The sequence below is a fragment of the Pocillopora verrucosa genome, chromosome 9 (genome assembly GCF_036669915.1).
Source record: "Pocillopora verrucosa isolate sample1 chromosome 9, ASM3666991v2, whole genome shotgun sequence".
In the NCBI taxonomy this organism is placed as follows: Eukaryota; Metazoa; Cnidaria; class Anthozoa; order Scleractinia; family Pocilloporidae; genus Pocillopora; species Pocillopora verrucosa.
In genome coordinates, this window is record NC_089320.1 from 17,398,074 (window position 1) to 17,422,130 (window position 24,057).

Below are 24,057 nucleotides of genomic sequence, written 5' to 3' on the forward strand. Positions count from 1 at the left end.
CAAAATAGAGACGTTCTTAATTGACTCTCAGCCCAGGTATGTTCTTAAAATTTTGGTTTTATCTCAGCCTACACGTTCTTATAAAAAAGGTTCTTCTATATAAAAATGTGTAATGAAAATGTTACTCCATACTTTCAGATGGATGCATCTTGCAAAGCCGTTGTAGTTGTTTTAATGGATACATCTTGTAATTAAACAACAAATTTCTTAAGTGCTATACACTTCCAAGAGCTATGTAGAAGGAAAGTTTTTAGTGCTCCACACAACTCCACAGAAATACAGGTATACCAATATACTTCTATACACATTGTGCAGTGATATACAACAACCAAAGCCTGCATCCTGCAAAAATCTAAATAAAAAAACCATCAGTCCCAAAGATTGTAGAAGATTTAAAGTGCTGTAAATAAATACCAATGTTAATTGACAACAAAATATTTTTACATCACAAATTAAATAAATAACCTTAAATTAAAGACTGTCAGGGGTACCATTATTTAACTATATAATTTGAAAATAACACTTAAGAGTGAATGTTTAAAAATTGGGAGTTATGATCCAGGACTGTGACGAACCAACCGTTTGTTTTTGTTGTCGTTTTCTTTCAGCTAAAGACTGTGATGTCATTTAGTTTCCTTCCACGAATCACGTATGAACGTGTTCCTACGTGACCATCCTAAATATATACCTTCCCTTGAAAACTTCAAATCTCTCTCCTAAAACCTTAAACTACTACTGACCTTAACAATGACAAAAACTGAAAAATCAACCCAGTTATGAAATATCATGATTACGAAGTGAATAAAATTGTAGACACCTTGTAAAAACTACAAAAGTGTAAAACGAAATTACCTCGCTTGATAACAAGTAGTCCAGTAATATGTAAAGTACAAAGTTGACACCCGTAACACAGAATTATTATCATTAATTTTAGCGACAGAATATTGGTCAACATTACAAATGATGTCTACAATTTTCTGAATACTGAACAGCATGCAGTAAAATAGTATTCGTTCCTTGATATGTTAATCATCATGGTCCATATCCGTCTTGTAACTACTTGAGGGTTTTTAAACGCAAGCGTGTCCATGTATCACTGTATCCCACTCACGGTTAGTATATACTACAATAAGACGGTTAACATAAGCCAATTCAACGTTCCATCTAAATAGACTGTTCTGTAAAACACTCAAAAATCATCGCAGTAATCTGAGTAAAACCAAACACTTCCACTCCAGAGGAGTAAAATTGTTACTCGCTGCTGCTAAATGGGTTAGCCTTGCGACCCAAGGTGATTTTGTAGGTATGACCGCAACTAGTGCAACACGGTAATGCTTTCTCCTCCTTCTTGGGGATATACCAGCATCGAACGCAACGGATCCTGTACTTCTTGTACCTAATTCCACAAGCATTGCACAAGTGAGTGCCATCTTCCGCATCACGCCACAAAGGAGTTTTGAAAGTCCCGCAGGATGCGCATTCCTTTTCCACTTGGATCGGCGCTGTTCCCAAGTCCACATCGGACGGGCTTCTGTCGCTAAACATTGACTCGGGAGAGCTTTGAAGCTTGAAAATGGAAGGATTAACCCCGGGTGAATTGAGCCTTCTTCTCGATGTCTTACACTCGCGCATATCGAGCTCCAGATTTGAGCAGCGACGTCTCTTCTTAGAAGTAAAGCAACAATCTATCACCAGCTGCGCTTCAGATCGAGTTTTCAAACCGTTCTTCCCTTTCTTCAGCGTTGTTTTCATGTGGAGGGTGACACCTTTAAAGCCTGGATCACAAGGATTCACACTTTTAACTGGTTTGAGAGGTTTCCTTGGGCTCACTCGCTTAGCCAAAGTCTTTTGCGGGGTCTTCAGTAACACTGTTTTGCCGCTCTCGTTGAATACGTCATGAGACGTTTGACTTGATCCAGTGCTGTCATCGCCGCTGCTAAAAGTACAATACAAGTACATTTGTGTCAGCTATGAAATTGATACGATATTATAAGATTTGTCAAAACAAGTGGAAGAGACTTTTTTTTGTTTAGGATAAATTAAAAGATTGCTATCAAACTGATTGACAACAGACGTTTACAAAATTGACAGCAAAATAAACATATCGTGTTCACGGTTTTCCGGAATTTTTCTTCGGAAAAATGAACAAACAACCGTAAGACAAACTATTTTCACCTTGCCCATCTGATCAAAATTCTTGGATGTCGAGCAATTACAACTCATTGTCAAGAGAAGAAAGGAATACTTCGTTTCGCAGCTTCATCCTTTGAAATGCAAATAGTCACAATGATTCCAAGTTGGCCTTCCTCTTTGTAAATGAAGAGGTCTCACTTTGGAAAAAATAAAGCTATTTCCACCTGGTTTGATTCTTTTACTAATTTCTACACAGCATTTTTTACCCTGTAGAAAATACCGCAGCAAAAATTCTCTGAGGATCTATTCTTCACGAAGAAACAAACACGATAGAAACAATTTACATGAAATTCCGTGAGCACCAAAAGACAAATTGGTACTTCAGTGAAGATACACACATGATTGGACTTATCGAAAACATGAAAGATTCTGTCAGGCCTACTCGGAAAAACTCCCTGTCATGAAGATTTATAGCATACCTCGAAGATGCAAATGCAGTGTTCGAAAAGATGTCATCATCGCGGGATGAACGAGTTGAGTCCGAGGAAAAGCCACCACTCTGTGCACGTCTAAGATTCTTTTCCTCGTTTAGAAGGGAAATGGGATCATAAGTTGCTCCACTCATGTTTGGGAAAAATCCCTCGTATTTCCTGAGATCCGCCATGGATTTAGGAACGCAATTCGAAGGAAAAATCATATGTTTTCCAATGAAAGAAGCCATGCTTCCAGTCGACTAACTATTCGTACAAAAGATCGCAGCAAACTGCAGACCAACGTGCAAAGCAACAAGTTTGAGTTCCGCGCCAGGCAGATGTCGACCAATCAGATCGTAGCAGTGTGGCGCGCATTTGTGGGGTGCACGGCGGCTTCCCAGCGATTTCCCTCCTCTTTGTGGAACAAAAGAACTTGGTTTGTAAACAAAGTTCCCCATTGGGCGCTCTCTTCTTCTGTTTGAAAGGATCGTATTTTTTGTAAAGGTTATCAGCATCACAAAGAGAAGCTCTACTCGGACTTTGAGCCATGTACTGTACCCGCAGAGTACAGAGAGTTTTGAAATAATCTAGCATCGGGTGATTATATCTTGGAGTTCTCTATACATTAACTGGAAATGATTGCTAGCAATGGTTATTTTGAAAACGAATGGGCCATTTTGGTAAGTTTTCCATAATTCCTGTAACCTTTCCGTTACATCAACAGATAGAAATTTAAGAATTATTTACCATATTGATTTGGTGGTGGATCTTTCTTAGTATGTGTGCTTTTCTGCCCGTTTTCATAGCTCATCATGGCTGCTCGGATCTTCATTTTTTTAATGAAGTGTTTGCCTTTGAATTAAGAAAGTCTGACGGAAGGAGGGACAGACTCACCCGTCAGTAAAGTCCTTTTTAGTCCCATAGGGACCATCATCTCGTTTTATTATCAAAATATAGTTTTACTAGTTTTGGTTAGGAAATTGCAACATTTTTCTAATAATTTATTTTTCAGCTTTCCTTCAACTTCCAGACACAATGGGCACGTTATTTTACACGGTAATTTTTAATGCACGCGCGCACGATGCAAAACGTTGTCTTTTCATTCATAACGTTGCCGAGGTAATATCGGCATCCAAGCAATCATTGAGATCACCAATCATTTCTCCTGTACCTCCGCCAATGTCAACTTTTGCATACCTTGTACAAATTGCAAAAATTTATACTTCAGCGAAACAAGAAGACGGCTCGTCGACCGATTCCACAAACAGCTTCGTCAAGAACAAAAAGGAATGACAGACGCATCCAAATTAGTCCCTAGACACTTCCACCTCCCAAGTCATGTTGAGCAACATATAGCAGTCTTCGGCCTCTCCTTACATCTAGGCAGTTTGGAAAGCCGCAAAACTCTAGAATAAAAATCCATTTTTCACATCGGAACTCTTAATCCTCATGGTATAAAAAATAAAAAATAAAAAAATAACACTTTCCATTCAACTAATTCCTTCCTTTGTTTTTCACGTTACCATGTTCCCACCAAGAACGTTGCTCTATCTTCCCATCTAAGTAGCAATAGAGAATTAAAATATACGGAAAAAAAAATTTTTAATGATGACGTCATCTATACGTTTGTCCTCCAGTAGATCATAAGTGAGAGCCAATCAGAATGCGTGCATAACTGAGCTTATTATATAAATTGTAATAGACACATTGGCTTGCTTTCTGATTGACCACGCCATCCTACTTTAGCTTTTTAGTTTATTGTTCATTCCTCCTCCTTTTTGTGGTGCCACAGTTGTTTGGTCTCGTGAAGAAACAGTTCGCAGAAGCTTAAAGCGAATAAAATTCTCACTAGCTATTGAAGGTAGAAAAACGTTGATAACATCGGACTCGGCCTGACGGCATGGCTTCTACGACATAATTTAAATCACAACACAGGAAATTTTTATTTTAGTCTTAATTTTTTAGCTTTTATTTTAATATCGAAGGATCGCTGGAACTGAAAAATTTTTCATGCCCATATCACTTCTTCGCACCTAGGCCTTGCCGATACAAAACGAAATACATGATACGAAAGACGCGCAAAGGAAAAGGCGATTGCGAGAGGCATTCCGTGGTCCCTTGTATCCCTTGTGTCCTGAACTAGTCGCCTGCGCCACGCGCTAGTTTCCACGCACTCCTGCCTCTCCGAAACGCTTGTCGGCGGTGCCATCAGTATTGTCTTTGAAATTGACAAGGGTAAAGCCAAAATGGCGGGGAATAGGATGGTGTCGAGTAAGTCAATTTTGAGAAAGTGAGCCCAATAGCAAGCTCTTTCACTGGTCGCGGGTGGACTTTTTGGAGAGCTTGGTCACAAACCTAAGGAAGCATGACTAAAGCCGTTCTGCCGTATTTTTGCTCAAAGTATATGAGCCCATGATCTTAGTAACATACTTTGAGGGGAGGGGCAAGGCCAGTTCAAGGACACCTGCACAGGCTGTTATATACACGTAGAAATTTACTTAAAAGTAGCTTGCTTTATTTCTGTTATATATATATTATGCAAGCACTATGACTATTAACTTAAATCAAACGCCACTGAAACTGAAAGAAACAGCTGGAATAATTACTCTTTATGATCAAAAGACTTACACTTATATACAATGTTGCAATATGATACAGTTGAAAAGATATGATAAAGAAATGTGTATACTAATATTTTGCCATTTAGCGAGGCTAGAAAAAAAACAGATTCTCAAAACATATGAGGAAATCGAAATCTAAAGATATGCGAAATATAATGAGGTAAAGTAACCAGTCTTACTCTTTCTGTAGCTAAAGGATAGACAGTAATAACACTAGTAACACTAAATTGAAGAATTTGTTTACCTATTTGTTTCTAAAAACAAAATCTTAATGGGGGTATTTTCATCTCATGATACTAATTAGTAAGTTATACCGTTAGGAAAAAACCTATGTAACATATGAATGCATATCAGTCAGCATAGTAAAAAAGGAAAAATTTAAACACTGCATTTGGCTTCAGTGACATGTTCTCCATCTTTCATAATTTATCCTATCACAGATGCCCATATTCTCTCCTCTACAACATCTTTCTCACATGCAAGAAAATTTCTTGCCAAAAAATTTCATTCTGATGCACAAATAATTGTGGAGGATCTTTTAATCTTCATGTTCATCCTACAAAACACAAAATAGAAAAGAACATCACAATTTAAATAAAAAGAATGGTCCCACATTGCTTTCGGGTAAGCCCGTGAACATACCTACAACTTAGAAATTTTAAGGGTGGGGGACTCAGGAGCATCTAATTTCTCCTTACTGTATCACCCCTGACTCAAACATGAAAGTCATGAGAATAAAGGAGATGATCACCAACTAAAGCAGCTCTTGATTGTGAAACAAATTCTCCTCGTCAACCTTTGCTGGTTTTAATTCACAAGTTTTCCACAGCTTCTTCAGTGATCAACTCAAAAGGTGACAGACGAGACAATACAAATAACTTACAAACTTGACAAACACCACCATCTATTTTTTGGTAACAACTGCCTACATATACTTCAATATAAGATACCCCTCTGTCTATTATTAAGTTCTAATACCTCTCCAAAGCTTGGTTCTCTTGACCTATGGCCAGCTTTTTTCACTCTTAACTCAATCCTGGAAAAAACAATAGGAAAAAGTCAAATCAAATAATGATAAAAATTGAAAAAAGTGATTTTTACTTTAACTTAGAGCAAAGTCATTGTCAAAGGTTTCAGAGCTCATCACATCTAATGTCATTAGTGTACCTTCTCAGTTTTAATGTGAAATCTGATTCTGCTATTTACATGTGCCTCAACTTCATAACCATGCACATTACTAAGTTAAAATTGAGTTTTTCAAAGCGCTATCAGGCTCACTCCAGTCAGATTCAACTTCCCTTGTAACTTGGAATTTTTCTGAACAGCCAATTGGCTCTGAGTAACTCAACAATAAATATTACCTGTGTCTTTTGTGCTTTCTCTTTTTGTGGGAGCCTTAAATGAAAGAGTAAGAAATGATTCCACATTAATATAGAATATTGGAAAATTAGTCTTTATCTTTAAGGAGAACTGATTGTTTTCATCCAAAGTTGTAAACTAAGATAAAGTAGAATGCTATGACTAAATTTTCTAAAACAATCAGGGTTAATACTCAAAATCCAAAAATAAAAAGGTCAGTGGACTTTTGTTACCAAACAACACAATAGTAAACAGCCACTTAGAAACAAAGCAAACCTATTAGGGAACAACATCTAATAGTCCGATCAAAATGCAGCAAGGACAGTGTGCCAAAACAAACCAATAGCATTGAGCCCAAAACCAACAAGCCCAATAGCAACAAACCAAGGTGCTATAAATAGCAACATTTAAACTTTCCACCTCATCGCCTAAAAAAGACTAGCAGTATAGCTGTTGAAACATCACAGTCAATACAGGATTGATTAGCCTGACTCTTATATTGTGAGACAAACCATTACACGTTCACTTATCAACGTAATAGTACCCTGTAACTGGGAATATTTCTTTTTCCAATTCTTTTGTAGTCATACTATTTGCTGGGAGAAAAATTATCTACAATAAAAAAATTGCACAAATAATGAGATGCACAGTAGCATGGCAGATGCATTTTACCTTTGTGGACTCGTCCAATGTGACTGTGCTGATGATGAATTTGGTCTGAATGGGAAGATGGTTCCTCTACAACAAAATAATAAATATCCAAAGTCTTTGAATATTAGTTTTATTGGTATATGCCATAGCAAGATGTTGAACATGCATGTCATCTGATTAACAACAAAGCTAAAAATTAATCATGTTATACAACCAGATTCGCTTGTTTGTCTGGATAAATCTCTTTTTCTCCCTTTAAGCTTCTTATAACCTTCAATGATAAACAAAATATTTAGCACAACTATTAAACTTACTTTTTTCAGGGAGTGGTTCAGCAAGGCCACCACCAGCTGCTATGGCCTAACAAGAAAACACAGAAGTTACTAATTGAAATTTTACCATAATATTTCATACTCCTGACATACATGTAAGTAAAACTACTTACTTCATTTAGAAGTTGATGACAAGAGGTGAAACATCATGATATTTAATTTAACTAACCAACTCCCCTCAAATAAGTGCCTTCAGTGGATTAACACCTCTCCTTTTGGTCAAAATTTTTTTAAAAAGTAACTAATCTCCAATGAGTACTTCCTCCCCATCCCAATTTTTGTGAATAAGTAATGAGACAACTGTGCAGCATGTTTAGAACTGGAGGTGTTTCATCACTAAAATCTTTTGTACATATTATTATATCATATTTGTTTTGACTTGTGAACATGTCTAATTTGTAAATAATCATGAGTTTCACAGTATGGTAACACTGATCCCTTCAATTTAGCTCTGTATATTAAAATTTACCCTGTTTATGATTGAGCTCTAGTGCAAATATTTCATCACAAAATAAAAGTTTGCAAGTAGATAAAAGAAGATGATGCTGAGGAAGGTAATGACCATACCCCAGATGGAGATGCACATGCACAGAATGGATGGTTTTGATTTTTTTTGTGATTGAATTTGATTTGTTACAATCCAACAAGCTAGTTGGGGAGATTAGATTTATCAACAAAATTTCAAGCATTTTGGTTTACTTTTAGTGCTTCTTCCAGCAGGTTTTTCAATTTGAGTTCCCGTGTAACTGATCAACATAATATCAAAATTTAAGTGCAAAACATCAATTCATACATCATAAACAAGGACGAAAAAGTAACTCTAAAAGAAGCTGTAAAATATTAATAGCAAGCTTACTGCATGAGATGTTATGGATGATTTGGAGAAGAGCCGTTCAGCATCTTTAAATTTTCTGTTTCTTCTTTCAACTTTTGTATTGGTTGTTCTACAAATTAAAGAAAAAAAAACCCACAAACATTGATCAGGTCAAATCCAAACAACTACACACACATCACATATGTCCTCCAGGCGAATTGTTGGAAAGAACAATGTGGTTAACCATCAGTGTGCTGATCTACATGTACTTTATAAATTGCTTTAAGCAACTTTAACTGATTACATAGAACTTCAAGCTAATGAGGAAAAAGTTCACTTAACTTACTTATTAGTCAAAAGTCTGTCCCATCCCCTGATTATGTTCCCATACAGCTGTGTGTCTTCTAAATAACTTCCTTCAAATGCATATATCTGGCGCTCTAGATTGGCTAGGCTTTCCTGAAAAAAAATTATGGCATGAATAGACAGTCAGTCTTTATTAATTTCCCTGTATGTGTAAGGAGAAAGGAGAATCCAGCATTTCCATTCCATATTTTACATTGTATCAGGGGAATCCATATGGATTTCTTGCTGTAAATATAACAGAAAAACTATTTATTATGAATTGTATTTTAAGTCAATACAACCTGATTCACATGTGTAACAAAATGACAAGGGAACAACATAAAAGATGATAAATGTGACATAATAATTCTACCAATGTTCCTTCACCTTTGTCATGTTGTGTGGATCAGATAAGTGATCAATTGTTTATTTGACAATGTGAATAAACAAGACTGACCTAGGCACTTCATATATAACCCTTTATTTACATCCCAAAGCAAATCATCTTTCACACCAGAATTTGATTTGAATGTACACATGGTGCAAATAGACACTGAAAACAGTATGGAAAATAAGCTTTTCAAAAGTTTCTTCAGTAATTTAATCAACTCCTTGTTGAGAATCAACTAGGTAATTGATGTGATATAGACTGAGCTTAGCATTTTGGAATGATATTCAGTCAAAACTTTCTGTTGGGCAAACAACAGCAGTCTTCAGGTGAAACAAAAACACACAGAGACACAATTTATAAAGGAGATATCAACATCCCAATATGCATGATGCAAAGGAAACAGGGGCATTAGCATGCACAGTAAAACTGATCTAACTATAAAGTGGGTGAGTTTCAAAAGAAACTGTGGTACTGTGTTGGTGGGGGAGTGTAACAACATAATTTTGGTTTTATCACCTGAGTTGATAACATAAATTGGCCACAGTACTGTGGCCAATTTAGATTACCAACTCAGTTGATAAAACCAAAATTTTCTTGATCCTAGTTATACTGTTTTCTGTTTATATCTTTGGCAACTCACATGCATCATGCATGCAACTTATTTTGGTGCAATGAGTCATGTTCTTCCTTAATTATATTCAAAAAAATTTTATTCAGGTTTCTCCTTTGAGGAGGAGTCCACAAAAGATCCCAATCTGTACTGATCAAGATTGCAAATCTCCTCCATACTGGCCAAAAATGCAATATAACATGGGACCACAGAATTGTATTGAAATATTCCTTAAAGGAAAACCACTACTTTTTCACGTTAAATAATAACTAACAACTAATAACTAGAGAGCACGTTTGACCACCAATTAACCATGAAAGGGGTTGATTTTGGCGCCCTGTTTGGCTGACGTCATCAAAATACACGCAACAATTTTCGTAAAAATCATAGTAAAAAACGGTGACCATACTCCCAAATTAACCCCTTCGATTCAACTTTTATAAAAATAATGACGATTTGATAAAAACTTACAGCGATCTCTGCCCTTTTCTTGATTAGTTCGGCTAATTCTGTTCTCGTATCTGTAACCTTCGGCGCCGCCATTTTGTCTTGCATTTCCAACTCTCCCGGATGGTCACATCGCAAGGCCTCATGGGTAAACACTTTTGGCGCGAGGGTTCTCGAGGATTTCACTACGTACTAAATTAGAGATTGGTTTTTCGCCTACAAGGTCTAGAATTTCCGCTTTTTCTGATATATACATGGTATTGACCAAAAAACTTACGCAATAAATTGTGTCGTATGGTAGGTGTAATTAACCCGCTTTGGTCAAACTAGGCGCCCTTAGTCGTATAGAGTACTTTCTTACTTGGTGCGCTTCGTCGCATCACGAAATTTTTCACTAGGATGTTATGGGTAAAGTGTTATGGGTAAGGTGTAATGGGTAGGGTGTTCTGGGTAAGTTTCGTAATTCAGGCATCTGGTGTAGAAGGGATGCTTTGCCTAGGGCTTAGTGCTTTGCTTGGTGGAGATACTGTTTTAAGGGTATTTTTACGGTTACCCACCCATTTTTTGTGACACTTAAACTAAGTAAACCTGCAAAAACGAAAAAGACGTAAGACACTTTTCAAAGCTTGTCTTTATTTTACATATCAAAATTGGCTAAAAAATATGGCAAACCCCCTCAGCAGCAGCTCAAAGATTTTGTACAACCGAACTATAATTTCCCATTATCACAAGATAACGAGTCTTAATAATGTTAAAGTTATCCTGTTTTTTGATTCCAGCGATTCAAATGCGAACAGGCAACAATTTGGATCAATCATAGTAATAGTCATCTTAAATTCCTGTTAAATATCATTAGCATATTTAAAAGGGGCGAAAATTATTTCTGCCAAGTTTGTTAAAGAAAAGGTCTGGCCCACTCAGGTTTTATTGAAAATGAAAAAAAGGCCATAGCCGTGAAGCTGTTACACACTGATACTGCAAGAAGTACGATGCAGAAACTCATAAGGAATCATAACAAGTTATAATAATTTCCTACGTCCAGATGAACATTTCTGTTTCATTTGTCAATGCATTTGGCAGGAGATAATTCTCATACCTAATTTTTCTATGAGTTGTTAAGTCTCGAAAAAGCGCAAGCAGAGGTACTTTAATGATATGACAACAACATGGAATTGACTCGCCAGGTTGACATAAGGTAGGAAAATCTCAGCCGCAGATCTTAAGCAGAAGCAGTGTCATGCTTCGTGTTCCATTATGAGATACTGCAAGATCCTAGAGTGATATTATTATAAGCTATAAAATCGGATGCAATGTAGAGCAGGAAAAAATGATATTCCCTTTCAATGGAAAAAGAAAAGTCGATCAAGAACTTTTTCCCACGAACTGTTTTGATCATAACTGCAAAATGCGTCTGTGAAACAGCAACGTTTAATGCTCGTAATATACTCAAATGCATTTACACATACATTACTTGGCAATTTTCCTTGAGAATATATAGTATTTTTTAATTCCCTAAGACGCAACAAGAGGAAAGTTCCTTCATTAGCACACATAAAGTCACGAAGCTAACTTGATTTTGTTTAGCCCTTTATTACGCATTGAAAAGCCGTGTCCGCAGAGTTGATTCTTGCCAGATTATATAAACCAAAGTAAAAGGATTTGATATAATGAAAATTGTTGTCTATAAAGACGACTACTAGGGCTCTTATCTACAATTGTTATCACCTGTTTTGTTATAAAGCCAAACGTTAGAGTGTTAATGCTGAATCCGTACATGTACACTTTACTGTAGAATTGATTTGCCCCACAATACTTTTAAGTTTATCTACACAAGCAGAACATTTCCTCTTCTTTCTCACAGTTTTACACAGATACGAAAATTTCTTTTTGCAACAAAACTAGCTCTCTTTTGCTTAAATATTCTTATTATTTGCAATGCTTTTTTAGCTAAATCTCCGTTTCACTTTTTAAATACATTTTGATTTAAATAGAAAAAAAATCCCATAGTTCAGCAAGCACAAAGTGCCGTCATTGAATATATAATGCGCACGAATGCAAGAGGAAGAAGGAAACATCAAAAGAAACAAACATTTTTCACTTTTCGGTCTTAAATTTCTAAGCTGACACTAAGCTCATTCCAAAGAAAGACTTTGCGTGGTTTCCAGCCACCCATAGCTGGCATTCGTGCAAATATCAACCAATCCGCATGTGACCTTGTTTTCCCGCGTTTTACGGGACTGCGCCGATCCGATTGACTGAGGCCAGACTTCCCACTGTGGTGAAAAGTCATTGCGTGGACGAGTATGGTTAATTCAACCTGATCACACCTCAGCCTGTTCCAAGCGTAATATATCACTGTGCCGGATATGCTACCTGGAATCAGCTCATACATACATCAAGTGCAAATATTTGAGTCAGACATACCAATATAAATACTAGTGGCACTAATTACATTAACATTGCCGCCATTAATTTTAGTGGTTTTTGATTACATGAAAGTTACTTTGTTAGATACCATAAATTGAAAAGCTCGCGTCCATAAGGAGACAGACGTTGAGGAAACGAGGGGAAGAAACCCAGTTGAGTAACGTAAGTGAATAAATTACTTCCCTTGCGTTTTAAGTAGGAAAAAGACTCTAAATGAGGCAGCACATGTACAGCAACGACAACTCCCACTATCAGGATGAATCAGAGCAAACTTTACGTACAGAGCAGTTTTCAACTGAGTGCCGATAGTCATTCACGATTGCGTCTGATTTTTGTGTCTTACGTATTGGTTGGTAAAAAAAGAAAAAAAAAAGAAGAAGAAAAAAGAGAAAAAAAATGCCACCTTGTAACCAATCAAGCGCAAATTGAAATAAAACATGACGAGCTTAATCGCATTTTCCGTCCCCGGCGACACAGGCAGTTCGTTGGTTTCTATTTTGATTTCTCACCAGTTCCTAGCGATATTTTCCCGCTCTGACTGAATCTTGTCATTACTTTGAATCTGGCTTTACGACACTCAGTGGAAAAGTGCTCTGTTTGGCTGCAACTGTTTCGTTTCTAACAAAATTAAATGATTCTCTTTCGTCAGCAGAAAATCAACCTTTTCATCTTTTCACAGCAAACAAATCTTGTGCCAAAGATGTATATATTAAATTCAACCTCTTAATTTTCCTTTTCCATTAGTCTCTGAGAGGAACTCCTCAACACAAGCCCTTAATATCATGAATATGCACCAAAAATGAAAAGATAATAATGTGTCATGGATGTCAGGATATTGAATTGAACTCGATATAAAATTTGAAATTCACCGACTACCTTGATCATGCCTTACTCATTTTTAAACATATCACTCAACAATCTTTCTATGGGAACAGTTCCAATCGTCTTTTTAAAGAATAGCTCCTCGATTTCTTTTGCACTGATTCGTCTTAAGGTTGGCAGGAGAAGGAGAAGGCGACCAAACCGGGCCAGTTGAGTAGGGCATTGGGCACGAACATATTCGCCAAGCATGAGTTGCGCCTGGTCTTGAGTGGACTCCACTTGTTCCGGGTCCTTGAGCCCGCATGCAGCTGAAAGATTAATAGCATGTCGATTATCAGGGATTGATTGTAGGAAAGGGAAACAGTTCCTTTTTCAGATCCCCCTGCCCCTATACATAACTACCTTTTTCTACTTCGAATTCTAGTGCCATGTTTGAAAATTGTCTCAATTAAGTTGACAGAGAATCTTGTTTTGAACAAGCACGTGTTCACTTACTCGGCTTAAACAGTACTATAGCCTTCAGACATGCATATTCGGTAGAATCAACATTTGCAGCCTTGAATTTGTTGACTGTTTCTTGGATTAGGCGTACGGTTGCCATGACATCCACAATAGTCTCGGGAGGCGTGTTGTCTACGTGCATTCCTGCCGCAGACAAAATTGGTGCAATTTCCAAAGGCATGGACCACTGACTTGCACCAAGCAAAAACAATTCGCGCCAACCCTCCTCAAGTAGAATAACCTTAGGAAAAATATTTGCACCATCATGAGTTAAGACATTTCTTTCTTTAGTAAATCGTTTCTTGATTTCATTTGGTAAGTTGTTCTGCATTATGGTTTTGCGCCATCAACAAATAACAACAAAAACAACAATTTTTATTTTGACTTAAAAGATTTTATTTATGATAGCTTATTTTCTCGTTTGTTTCATTGAAAAAAATACTCTATGCATGATAACAGTAAATTAAGGATTAAGGAGTTAGGAATTATGTTTCCCTTGAAAAGCTATGCGGTATCAACTACAGCGGGATCACCATAGCCGATGTGGTTTGAATCGGCTATAGGCGATTAAACTATGGCGTCTTCTGAAGAAAAATGTTATAAGACTAGCTCTCCTCTTGTTTGACAAATGTTAGCGCAATATAACCTGGATTGGATCCAGTTAAACAAGAGTCTCTTTATCTAACACCTAACTTAGAGAGGCAAGGGGTTTCAATTGAAATTTTAATTGAAGTGACAACGTTTAGTATAGACTACGAAAAACTTATCAACGGTTCAAAAAAATTCGCTTTTAACAAGAAACAGCTTGTTATCGTTCTCTTACCTGATCTCTAAAAGGTAAACTCATGAATGAAGGAATATTTCTGGCCCACTTTACAGACATAAACAGCAGCTTAGCGGCAGCCTCACATACAGCTTCGGGATTGGAATAGTACATAGACACCGAAAAATCCGACTGAAATCTGATTGGTTTAAATTCCAAGCCAAGATCAAAGTCGTTGGCCGGTACTTGACAGCCTTCCATGCAAGTTTCTGCAGCTAGAAGGGTATTGATGAAGCCGCTTGTATTGTGCTGCACATGCGCTGTAGTAGTAGCGCCATCCATTCTGTCCTGGGCCTCTTTTAGCATCTTTTGCTTCCGGAGGGTGGAGCTTCGGGGTCCACGCTCGTGCTGGACAGCTGTACGGATTAAAAGGACATCAGTGGTCACCTGAGGCACGCCTTAAATCCCGGATGTCATTATTAGCGCACTCGTTTTCTCGGTGGAATTTTCTCGAAGAAAATCATCCAATTCACTTTTTTTTTCGGTTTACTCTTAGTATTAAATTTTAAAAAATACCGTGAAATTTTAGAGAACGAAAGCAATCGAGATTAAATTTTTTTTATCCAACGGGAAGAATCAAGACGAGTGATAAGCTGTGACAGGAAAGGAGACTGAATGAGTTGAAATAGGAAAAAAAAAAGAAAAAAGAAAAGAAAAGAAAAGAAAAGAAAAGAAAAGAAAAGAAAAGAAAAGAAAAGAAAAGAAAAACTATATACCAATCAGAAGACAACCTAGATGGTGTGTCGCCCAAAGTTGGCGACAGTTTCCGAAGCTGAGTTAAATTTATTCCGGTGAAGCTGATGTTGCCGTCTTTTAAATTTCCTACAAAGAAGAGCAGTTTTTTACGCAAAGAGCGTGGTCGAAGGAAACTGTTAGTGCCACTGTCGTATCGTCATCGTACTTATTTACCTGCTTTTTTTTGCGACGTTTTATTTTGTATTTTTTTATTTGAACAGTACTTGAATTGGAAATTATGAAAAATTGAAAGTGTGAGAGACTCTTCTTTGCAGATTTAACCGGTGGTGCGATACATAAAGTAGTACAAACAATCATAATTGCCTTAAGAACAAACCAGTCTCAATACAAAAACGAGCCTTCGGCAAAACCGTCAAGATCAATCAAGATCAGTTGGTAATAAAATGAAATGAACTTAATAATAGTCAAAAAAAGATTATAATGCCTTATTCAAACACAAATGAGGTGTCCACGAGCCAAAACAGCGTGTGCTATCCTTGTTATGAAATTTTCTTTATCACTTCTTTAGATCTTCCACGTGCCCTAAGAATTATCATTAAATATTCATATTTCTGTCAATTAGGGAGGTCATATCACCACGATAAATCAAATCAGAGGTGATAATCAAGAACAACGAGGGAAATACAAGAAAATTACGCGCAATTAGAAGATGTTTGTAAGTTGTGATAAAGACATATTACTAAACTCACAACTAACCCAACCCAAAGCAAAGAATCTACATTCGAAGATATGACACCCACCCGCACAACGTCAAAGACCTGTCGATAATAATCAAGTTCGTTATAAAAGTAATATTTGTCATTAGAATACGACTGCGTTTGCAATCAAAGCACAGACTTCAATAAAATCTTAATTAATTTGGATGTTTTGAAACCACCGATTCGACGAGAATATTCAGCGGTTCGATACAAAGAAATGAAGAAGAATGGTATAAGAAGCATGGTATGTGTATTCCTGTGGTCGAATGGCTTTCTAGCTCAACGAGTCTTTGACAAAGTGATATTTTACTTAAATTCACTCTCTTCTCAACAAGTTTCTGTTCAAAAGCTGAGCGCAGGTGCTTAACAGGTTGTTTTGTTTTTCTAAGACGGTTTGATCTTCAGCCTGAGAGAACTCACTGCTGCGAAGTATATTGAGCCAGTTTGAATTATTAATGTCATGTTGACTCCCTGCCGATAATTCTGTGAAAACTGTTACTTTAATTATCGCCTCTTGAAAGTGATTATCGCCAGCTTTAGTGCTTTGTTTTTCAAAGGCTGATTTCTGATAAACGAACGAAAAGAATCCATTTAACGCGACTTAAGTGGTGTGCGAGAGCACTGAAGGTTTTCTTTTTATCAGTTATCTGTTTCGATTAAACATCATGCGTATTTCTAAAAATGTAATTTATTAAGGATGCATTGAATCAAAATTGCTGATATAGCGAGATTTTTTTTCGCCAGAAGTGGGTGACTTCAGTTAGAAAATGTTTCAGTTGTCTGAAAGTCCTTAATCGAAGTTAGCAAGATAGTCAGGAAGATGATGTCGTTTTAACGTTTCCATAGAAGTTTGTCTTGAACAATGTGCCATAAGTCAGAGAAGTTTGAATAAAATAACAAAAAGGAAAAAGGAGACTACACAAAAAACTTGTTTTCTTCAGTCGCAACAAAGAACTCCTTTAAGGAAAAACTAAGATTTCAGCACCAGAAACGCTTGTTAAATTAAGTACGCGTAGTCAAACAACTAAACCTGATTGAATTCAAATTGGTAATGGATTTTTAATGGGTAAAAACTTTGTATAGTATATGTACTATTGATCTCCTGATAGCGGAGCCTGAAAACCTTGATTAGATTAATTATTTAAGGGACAGATGAAATCAAAATACTTTCCGTTTTCTGTCCAACAATAGCTAAATTAGTTCCATCGAGTTCCTCGAAGTGTGCAGATACTTTTCATCCCTGTTGATATCTTAATTGAAACTCGGTGGGTCGAAACTCGATAGATCAATACCAAGGGGTATTTTTGTCCTCTTCGACTTTTCATTGGAAGCGTCAATTTAATTTGACGCCTACTAAAAGTGATAATGAAATTTTCACGTTTGCAAGTTGAGTATGTCGTTAACACATTGTCAAGTAAGGATGGAGAGAAAGTCTTTTTTTTCCCTCTTAACAGCTAATTGATAGAAATTCATACCAAAAGTTATTCATCATTTTCTATTAGAAGACACCTCGATTGCTGTCAGCGCAAACACTTTTCATAAATACTAAAGCCCGAAAAACAGGCAAACCCGACGTAAATCAGTATTTTCGCAGAAAAGAGCTGACTGAATTAGTGCGTGAACCCCATTCTTGAACAGATCTACCCAACAATCGTATTGGGGAGTATTGTGAGCCAAACTTTATGAACACTCTTTCGTCTACTTCTTTACTTTCATCGCTTCTTAACTTTTTGATCTGTTCTGTTAGCCACGAGCCTAAACGTTCACTCATCAAGAAACGACGTGTCCAAGCTAAATTGCCTCCCGACCTTTCTGAGCCGTTTTTTCCATGATCTAATAAATATTTCTGTCTCGCCGCAATTTGAATTATCTCCCTTTAAGCAACGGAATTTCGCAGATCCTCGCCGTGGGAGTCTCACCGATGAAACTTAGAAACCAAAACAAAGAAAACCTCGATTAAAATTCAATGTCTGAAGTAACTCGCATAGCTCTTGTATGTATACGACTGTTGCTATGAAAGATAATTCAGGAACAGCTCGTGGCATGACTATTTTCTTTGAAAACGTTCTTGACGTAAGAACTGAGACTTCTCTCAGAGAAGAAATAAGAAGAAAAAGTAGATTTCTTAGAGACAATTTAAATGCTAATTACAGACTTGACCAAGTCTAGAAAACAAAACTCTCGGAACCAACGAAATGTCTTCACATAGCGAATTGCTACATGAGGGACGAAAGATAACAACGATATCTTCACGCTGAGACCTTATCGATTCCTTCGTCTCTTGACTGAAAACGTGAAAACGAGCAAAACGTTCCGCTGTCCTCACCAGGGGTCTACTCTCCTTGAGCAAAATGCTTAGATCAGCATTTGGGTGTATTCCGGAATTCTAACTTAAAAAAAGAGGGATATTATATCCGAGGAGTTAAGTAGACCCGGCCGATCAAAAACGATCTCAGCTAACGTTGTTGCTTTACTTCTCCGCAAAACGCTCTTTTCCCCTCATATGATAGTTATCTTTGATTTGGGTGTCTCAGGCATTGAGAAACAAAGCAGGCAATCCTCACGAAAATTGTTACAACGTTGCAATTTTGATGAAATATGATTTTAAACCTATAAACAAAAAATCCTTATTTTGGTCGAGCGATTGCTTCGCCATGAGTAAATTGTTTCTTGATAACCTGTATATTTGTTGAGCTCTGCGTTAGCGCGTGGCAATTTAGAAAGGTGCAAAATATTTAAGATTAACTTCATGTAATCTTATGTGAACTTAGACTCATCCAGAGCTTGTTTCAGTTTTCATTAAAAACCAACAAACGTAAGCCGACATGTTTAAAATCGATTTAAATACTATAGACACGTTCTACGCTAAATATGAACCAATAAAATTCGATAAAACTTCGAGGGTTCGGAAATAGTTTCTGGTTTTAATTTTTATAAAATCAGAAATAACAAGATGAATAAAAGTTAATTCCTGGTGTTTTGCCTCGAAGAAAAAAAACAGTCCTCTGAAATCTTCATTAAGACATCTCGATCGAATACCCTTTTGCAAAAAAACGCTTTCCTTTTCGGCTATATCAAACGTTCATTGACCGAACGCAGTGAATGTCCATCGTGATAAAGAAAAGGATTTCCTATATTTTAAATAAGTTTAAACGCTTGGAACGTATTTATGGCTTCTAAACTCATGTGGTGTGCTTGGGCCCATTTTTGAACCGAATCAGTTTTCTTTTTCTCGACGGCTCTTAAAAGCAATTGAAAATCCGCGCAGAAGCCTTCATTTCATCCTAAGCTTTTGTTGAGCGGAAAAGCTCAGAAGTTGAAAAGCGTGCAATTTTCCTGTGGCTTTCTGGCGTTAATTACACGTTCTTTTACGATTTTTCCAACTAATGAACTTATTGTAACTCATTGATGTTGTCCTTCCTGTCGAAAGGAAACTGTGCATTTTCCTTTTTTCAAAGAGTGTAAAGAAATTTAAATTTCATTTCATTCAGTGTCAAAGCTTGGTAAGATTTCCAATTTCCAGGAAAAAAAAGGAAAGGCATACTAACTGCATATGTAAATGATTCAAGGATTATTCTAAATCCTGAAACAAATGAGCTATGTGCCCATGGAATCTAGCTTATTTTGTGTCATTAAAAAACTCGCTTAAATTTAGGTTAAAAGATGTTTTGATTGGATACAAGAGAAAATCGATTCATGACCTTTTTTGAAATCTATTTCCCAACTTTTTAAGGTTAAAGAATTATTTTACACGTCTGTCTATGGACCAAATTCCCGACGAATCTCAAAGACCGCGGTATTTAATACTTAAAAAAGGGAAGGAAAACTTTCTTGCGTCGTTTCGCTCGAGGGATATTTTTCAATTTATTTCATAAAGTTTTTTTAAAACATCCACTGCCATGAAAATTAAAGTGAAGAAGAGGTTAAGAAACTGATTTTTCCATTGCCAAACGTTTTTTCATTGCTAAAAACAAAACGGTATTTATATCTGGAATTAAAAGGAACCGCCTGCAAAATGACTTTTAAATGACTTCTACTTCAAGACTATGACAACTGTGCCTCAAGTTAAAAGTTTGGCTCGAAAATCAATCACTAATTCTTTACGTTCAATAGAGAAAAAAGGTATTTTAGCGTAATTTTATTATAATGCTCCGTTTAGCTCTACGCTTGCGGACAAAGGGAAGACCATCCATTTACAAAGTAATGCTTTGGCGAAATTGATTTTATCTGAAAGAGACTGAAAACAAAAGAGAACCGCAGAGTTCGCTTCGAATTCTACTCTGTAATTATTATTTTTTTTCGGCTCAACTGCTTTGAAAGATCGAGGAAAAAAATGAGAGTGTTTCAATTTATCCTTCTCAAGATCCGGTTTGGAAAGTGCTTATTTCATAAAACAACCCATGCATTTAATGAGTAATGTGCTTGAAATTAGAATGTTATCGTTATAAACCGAAATAATTCGAGGAAGGTTGGTTCTTCAAGGTCTGCGCGGTATCGTATTCAGGCCTCCATTCTTTACGCGAACTGAAAGTCAACCAGATTAAATAACGAGATCTTGGAGAATGCGATTAACGATTAAACGATCGACCTTGCTTGTTTTAGAGGGTGTTAATAGGAGAAATGTAAATATACGTATTTAAGGACCATGTTAAATTTAGTTGAAATCCGAAGTTCGTATGTACCTTATTAATAAATAAAGCTAACAATGCCGGCAAGTGAGGTGATATCGCTTGCGAGGAACTCAAAGTGAACGCATCCACCCTAATGTCCGTTCGTGCTTACAGTGCAAGGCTTAAAATAATTTCCCTACGCAACGCCCATAGTAATTAACCGTAAAGAATGAATCTGCTTACCATCTTTGTTCATGGTGACTTCGAAGCACTTTTTCAAACGGCAGGAACGACACTGGTTTCTATGGATTTTGTCCACGGGGCAGTTTCCCTTCCCGTTTGTCGCTCTGCAAGTATAGGAACGGTTCCTTCGAATGCTTCTCTTGAAAAATCCACTGCATCCGTCGCATGCGTAAATTCCGTAATGCTTTCCCGAGGATCGATCACCGCACACTTTGCAGGGAATATCTAACAGACGTCCTTGAAGGATCAAATGAAAATCGAAAGTGAATAAAGAAATGTTTCCGCTGAAAAGTTAGGGAACCAAGTCTTAGACACAAAACACTGCAAGGAAGGCGCCGAAAACTTCTTCTCCAAGAAAAAAGAAAGCGAATATAATTTACCGTTAGGTTTCGATTTGTCGTTCTTGTCAATTTCCATGTCTTCTAGATGAGGATCAGTATTCATGCCGAGTGTAAATGTCGTGTCGTTGTTCTTGGTCCACATCCGATTTGCTTGGCTAGTTGACGACGTTTTAGAAGAATTGTGCACCTTTCTGCGAGAGGCCAGATTAATAGCAAATGTCAGAAAGCTTTAGTTGAAGCGCGTCTCTGATTGGCCGAGGGCAGCCCATTACTGTTTCATTTTATATTTCTCACGAAACAACAAACACTGTGTTGATTGTGCCTGATTCGTGGAGAAATTCACGCCCATTGTAAGTCGGTGTTTGGGGAGATGCGTGGAATACCTCCGGGAAATAAACAGACATTATTCATTTTTTAAAACTACATGAACTATTCGACATCAGAGAAGCGATATCGACACAATCTGAACGTCGCTGACTTAGGAAAGTTACATTTCGCGCACAAAACCCTATGCACTTAACTTTGACGTGACTTTCATAACACTGTTTGATGCGTTGTTATATAAAATATTTAGCGGACGAATACAAACTGAATTATTTAGAAAAACGTCACCCTAAAATATCAATTTTTCAATCATTTGAAAGTATTTAATCAGCGATAACAACCAGCCAGACTGGCATAACTTATTTTTTCTCCTCCTTGTTTTTTCAAGGTTGTGGTGGGGAAATTTTTTTTTGGAGAATTAGCGAATGACAATTAACTTGACTCTTGGACGAAGCGGCGCTAAAAAGCAGTTCAGATTTGAAAGAAAATAACCGGCTTTCCAAACTTAAAAAGAATGAAGCCATTTCAAAGGGTTGTGCCGGACACTTAGCTTAGTTCAACAAGCCAATCACATTCGAAGCTTGGTTGTGACTGACACGTGGGTTTTCAAAGAATATGAAATAGGAGTTTGTTGGTTGCCGATTAATGGCTTTTTATTCTTTCTCTTTTTCGCCATTCCACCCAGCTGTCAATAAAACAAGAATCGTTAGATGTCACCTGTCTTTATCACCGCTGGCCACCTGGCTATAGAATTATAATTATAGTAGGAAAAAAGAAAATTTCAAAAGTTTGTTGTTTGAGTCTTCGCTTCTTGCAGCTGAAGTAAGCTCACTCACTGTAGCTCCGGAACCCATTCAAAGTCGCCTTCTGTCCATTTCAATGTTCTCTCCCGTAGCGCCGATCGACCGTAAAATTTAACTATCTTCCTTCGTTGCTGAATTCGTTTTATCCTAAATTAAATCGTTTATAGTTTTTCCATTGTTCTGTGTACAGCAATTAGCAATGGCAAATAATTCAGCGCGTGGTTGTAATTATCACTTAAGCAGACGGAAAGCATACCGAAAAAAGTTGTAAATTAAAGCACAATCATTTGATGTGAATGCACGGAATTAAAACGGATGTTATTCCTCCCTAAAAGTACTTTAATGTTCCGTTTTTCTGACCCTGAGTTTTCTTCATAGAAGAAGCTGAAAAATCACATGCTCTCACACAAAAGTTGTTTTTCAACTTGTACTTGGGTGATATCTGCTTCGCGCCAAGTCAAAATGTGAAACATAAAAGCTGGCGGGTGATAAGTGATTTATTTCATTAGCAGTGAATAGTCTCTGAAGTGCCTTTAGCATTATTTTATGTACATTTCACCTTGACTTATCTTGTGTAAATATTTACTGCAATAAAACATCAGGAGAAAGAGACAGCAAATGAAAATATGCCTCAAAAAAATACAAAAGAAGTAAAAAAAAATCATTACCAAAGTGCCTCTTCGCATTCTGATCAAAATTGCCTTTGGCTCGTTTGCAGAATTGGTTTCTGTCCTGCGGTCTTTTAAGATGATTACTTCGTGTTAATTCTTTTAATCTCTGAACTTAAGCCAAACAGCAAAGAAAGAAAGCAAGATAAAACCGCGAAACACTTGCAAATTGTTCTGCTGTCGCCCCGTTTTAAAAACGCATGGGGGTAACTGATTCAGTAATATCAAATCAGATGTAAAAACGAAAAGTACGGATACATCCAATCTAGTTTCGCCTAAAGCCCGGCAGCGGGTATACAGTACGTTCCGTTCCAGCGCTTCATTAATGTCAGTTTTATTACCAAATCGACCTCAGCTATTCAATTACAAGTAAATCGGAAGGAACATTACTGGAAAAGTAGACTCCAACAGCCAGGATACCTTTTGGTTGTGTTTTGAATATGTCTATTTTGCTTTTTATCTCATAAAGGGGTTATGCTAAGCTATGTTGTGGTTTTGGCAAAGAATATTCAATTTGAGAGCTGTTTTTGTCTGAAACGTCTGGAAGGGTTTGCAGAAATAACGTGAGTTCTGTTTCGCAACCGTTACTAAAAAGTTCCGCTCAGACTCAGGAAAATATTCCTTAAGAAACTACATTGAAATTTCTAAACAATTACCACCGATATTTTTACCCAAGTTATTATTAATAGTAATAGAACGTTTTGAAGCCAGTTTAAGGTATCACACTGGATTAACGATAGGTCAATAAAATCGAGTCAGTTATTTTTTAAATCTGACTAAAGTTTGAATCCGAGTCAGGGAGACTTCCCTTTGTTCATTGGTTTTAGAATATCATGGACTTAAATGAAAACTTTCTTTTTTTTTT

General features: G+C 36.9%; 3 protein-coding genes across 4 annotated transcripts; all 3 read right to left on the reverse strand.

Moving 5' to 3' along the window:
* Nucleotides 1-372: 372 nt before the first annotated feature.
* Nucleotides 373-2,878, reverse strand: LOC131778272 (uncharacterized). Of its 2 annotated transcripts, none has more exons than XM_066172267.1 (2): nucleotides 2,613-2,878; nucleotides 373-1,933 (listed from the first exon to the last, which is right to left on the reverse strand). In XM_066172267.1, the coding sequence occupies exons 1-2, from the start codon at nucleotides 2,852-2,854 to the stop codon at nucleotides 1,252-1,254; spliced, it is 924 nt and encodes a 307-aa protein (XP_066028364.1). In that variant the 5' UTR covers nucleotides 2,855-2,878; the 3' UTR covers nucleotides 373-1,251. The 2 variants fall into 2 exon arrangements, with proteins under 2 accessions (XP_066028364.1, XP_058950656.1); XM_059094673.2 differs by having other exon boundaries at nucleotides 373-1,936.
* A 2,221-nt stretch (nucleotides 2,879-5,099) lies between these two features.
* LOC131778252 (chromatin modification-related protein MEAF6) lies at nucleotides 5,100-10,292 on the reverse strand. Its single transcript, XM_059094651.2, has 8 exons — nucleotides 10,201-10,292; nucleotides 8,730-8,842; nucleotides 8,426-8,513; nucleotides 7,552-7,597; nucleotides 7,259-7,324; nucleotides 6,589-6,622; nucleotides 6,206-6,263; nucleotides 5,100-5,783 (listed from the first exon to the last, which is right to left on the reverse strand). The coding sequence occupies exons 1-8, from the start codon at nucleotides 10,282-10,284 to the stop codon at nucleotides 5,766-5,768; spliced, it is 507 nt and encodes a 168-aa protein (XP_058950634.1). The 5' UTR covers nucleotides 10,285-10,292; the 3' UTR covers nucleotides 5,100-5,765.
* A 546-nt stretch (nucleotides 10,293-10,838) lies between these two features.
* LOC131778254 (nuclear receptor subfamily 2 group E member 1) lies at nucleotides 10,839-22,030 on the reverse strand. The gene is made up of 5 exons (XM_059094653.2): nucleotides 21,437-22,030; nucleotides 21,057-21,293; nucleotides 14,750-15,105; nucleotides 13,921-14,167; nucleotides 10,839-13,733 (listed from the first exon to the last, which is right to left on the reverse strand). Exons 1-5 carry the CDS (start codon nucleotides 21,537-21,539, stop codon nucleotides 13,492-13,494), a joined length of 1,185 nt encoding a protein of 394 aa, XP_058950636.2. The 5' UTR covers nucleotides 21,540-22,030; the 3' UTR covers nucleotides 10,839-13,491.
* Between the last annotated feature and the right edge of the window lie 2,027 nt (nucleotides 22,031-24,057).

Coding starts and splice junctions, on each gene's coding strand:
- LOC131778252 (XM_059094651.2), bottom strand. CDS start 10,284: ATGCAAGACAAAATGGCGGCGCCGAAGGTTACAGATACGAGAACAGAA. Junction 8,843..10,200: donor AGAAAAGGGCAGAGATCGCT/GTAAGTTTTTAT, acceptor ATTTTTTTTCAG/GAAAGCCTAGCCAATCTAGA. Junction 7,325..7,551: donor TGAACCACTCCCTGAAAAAA/GTAAGTTTAATA, acceptor ATTTTGTTGTAG/AGGAACCATCTTCCCATTCA.
- LOC131778272 (XM_059094673.2), bottom strand. CDS start 2,854: ATGGCTTCTTTCATTGGAAAACATATGATTTTTCCTTCGAATTGCGTT. Junction 1,937..2,612: donor ACTGCATTTGCATCTTCGAG/GTATGCTATAAA, acceptor TTGTACTTTTAG/CAGCGGCGATGACAGCACTG.
- LOC131778254 (XM_059094653.2), bottom strand. CDS start 21,539: ATGTGGACCAAGAACAACGACACGACATTTACACTCGGCATGAATACT. Junction 21,294..21,436: donor CGACAAATCGAAACCTAACG/GTAAATTATATT, acceptor TGATCCTTCAAG/GACGTCTGTTAGATATTCCC. Junction 15,106..21,056: donor AGTCACCATGAACAAAGATG/GTAAGCAGATTC, acceptor TAATCCGTACAG/CTGTCCAGCACGAGCGTGGA.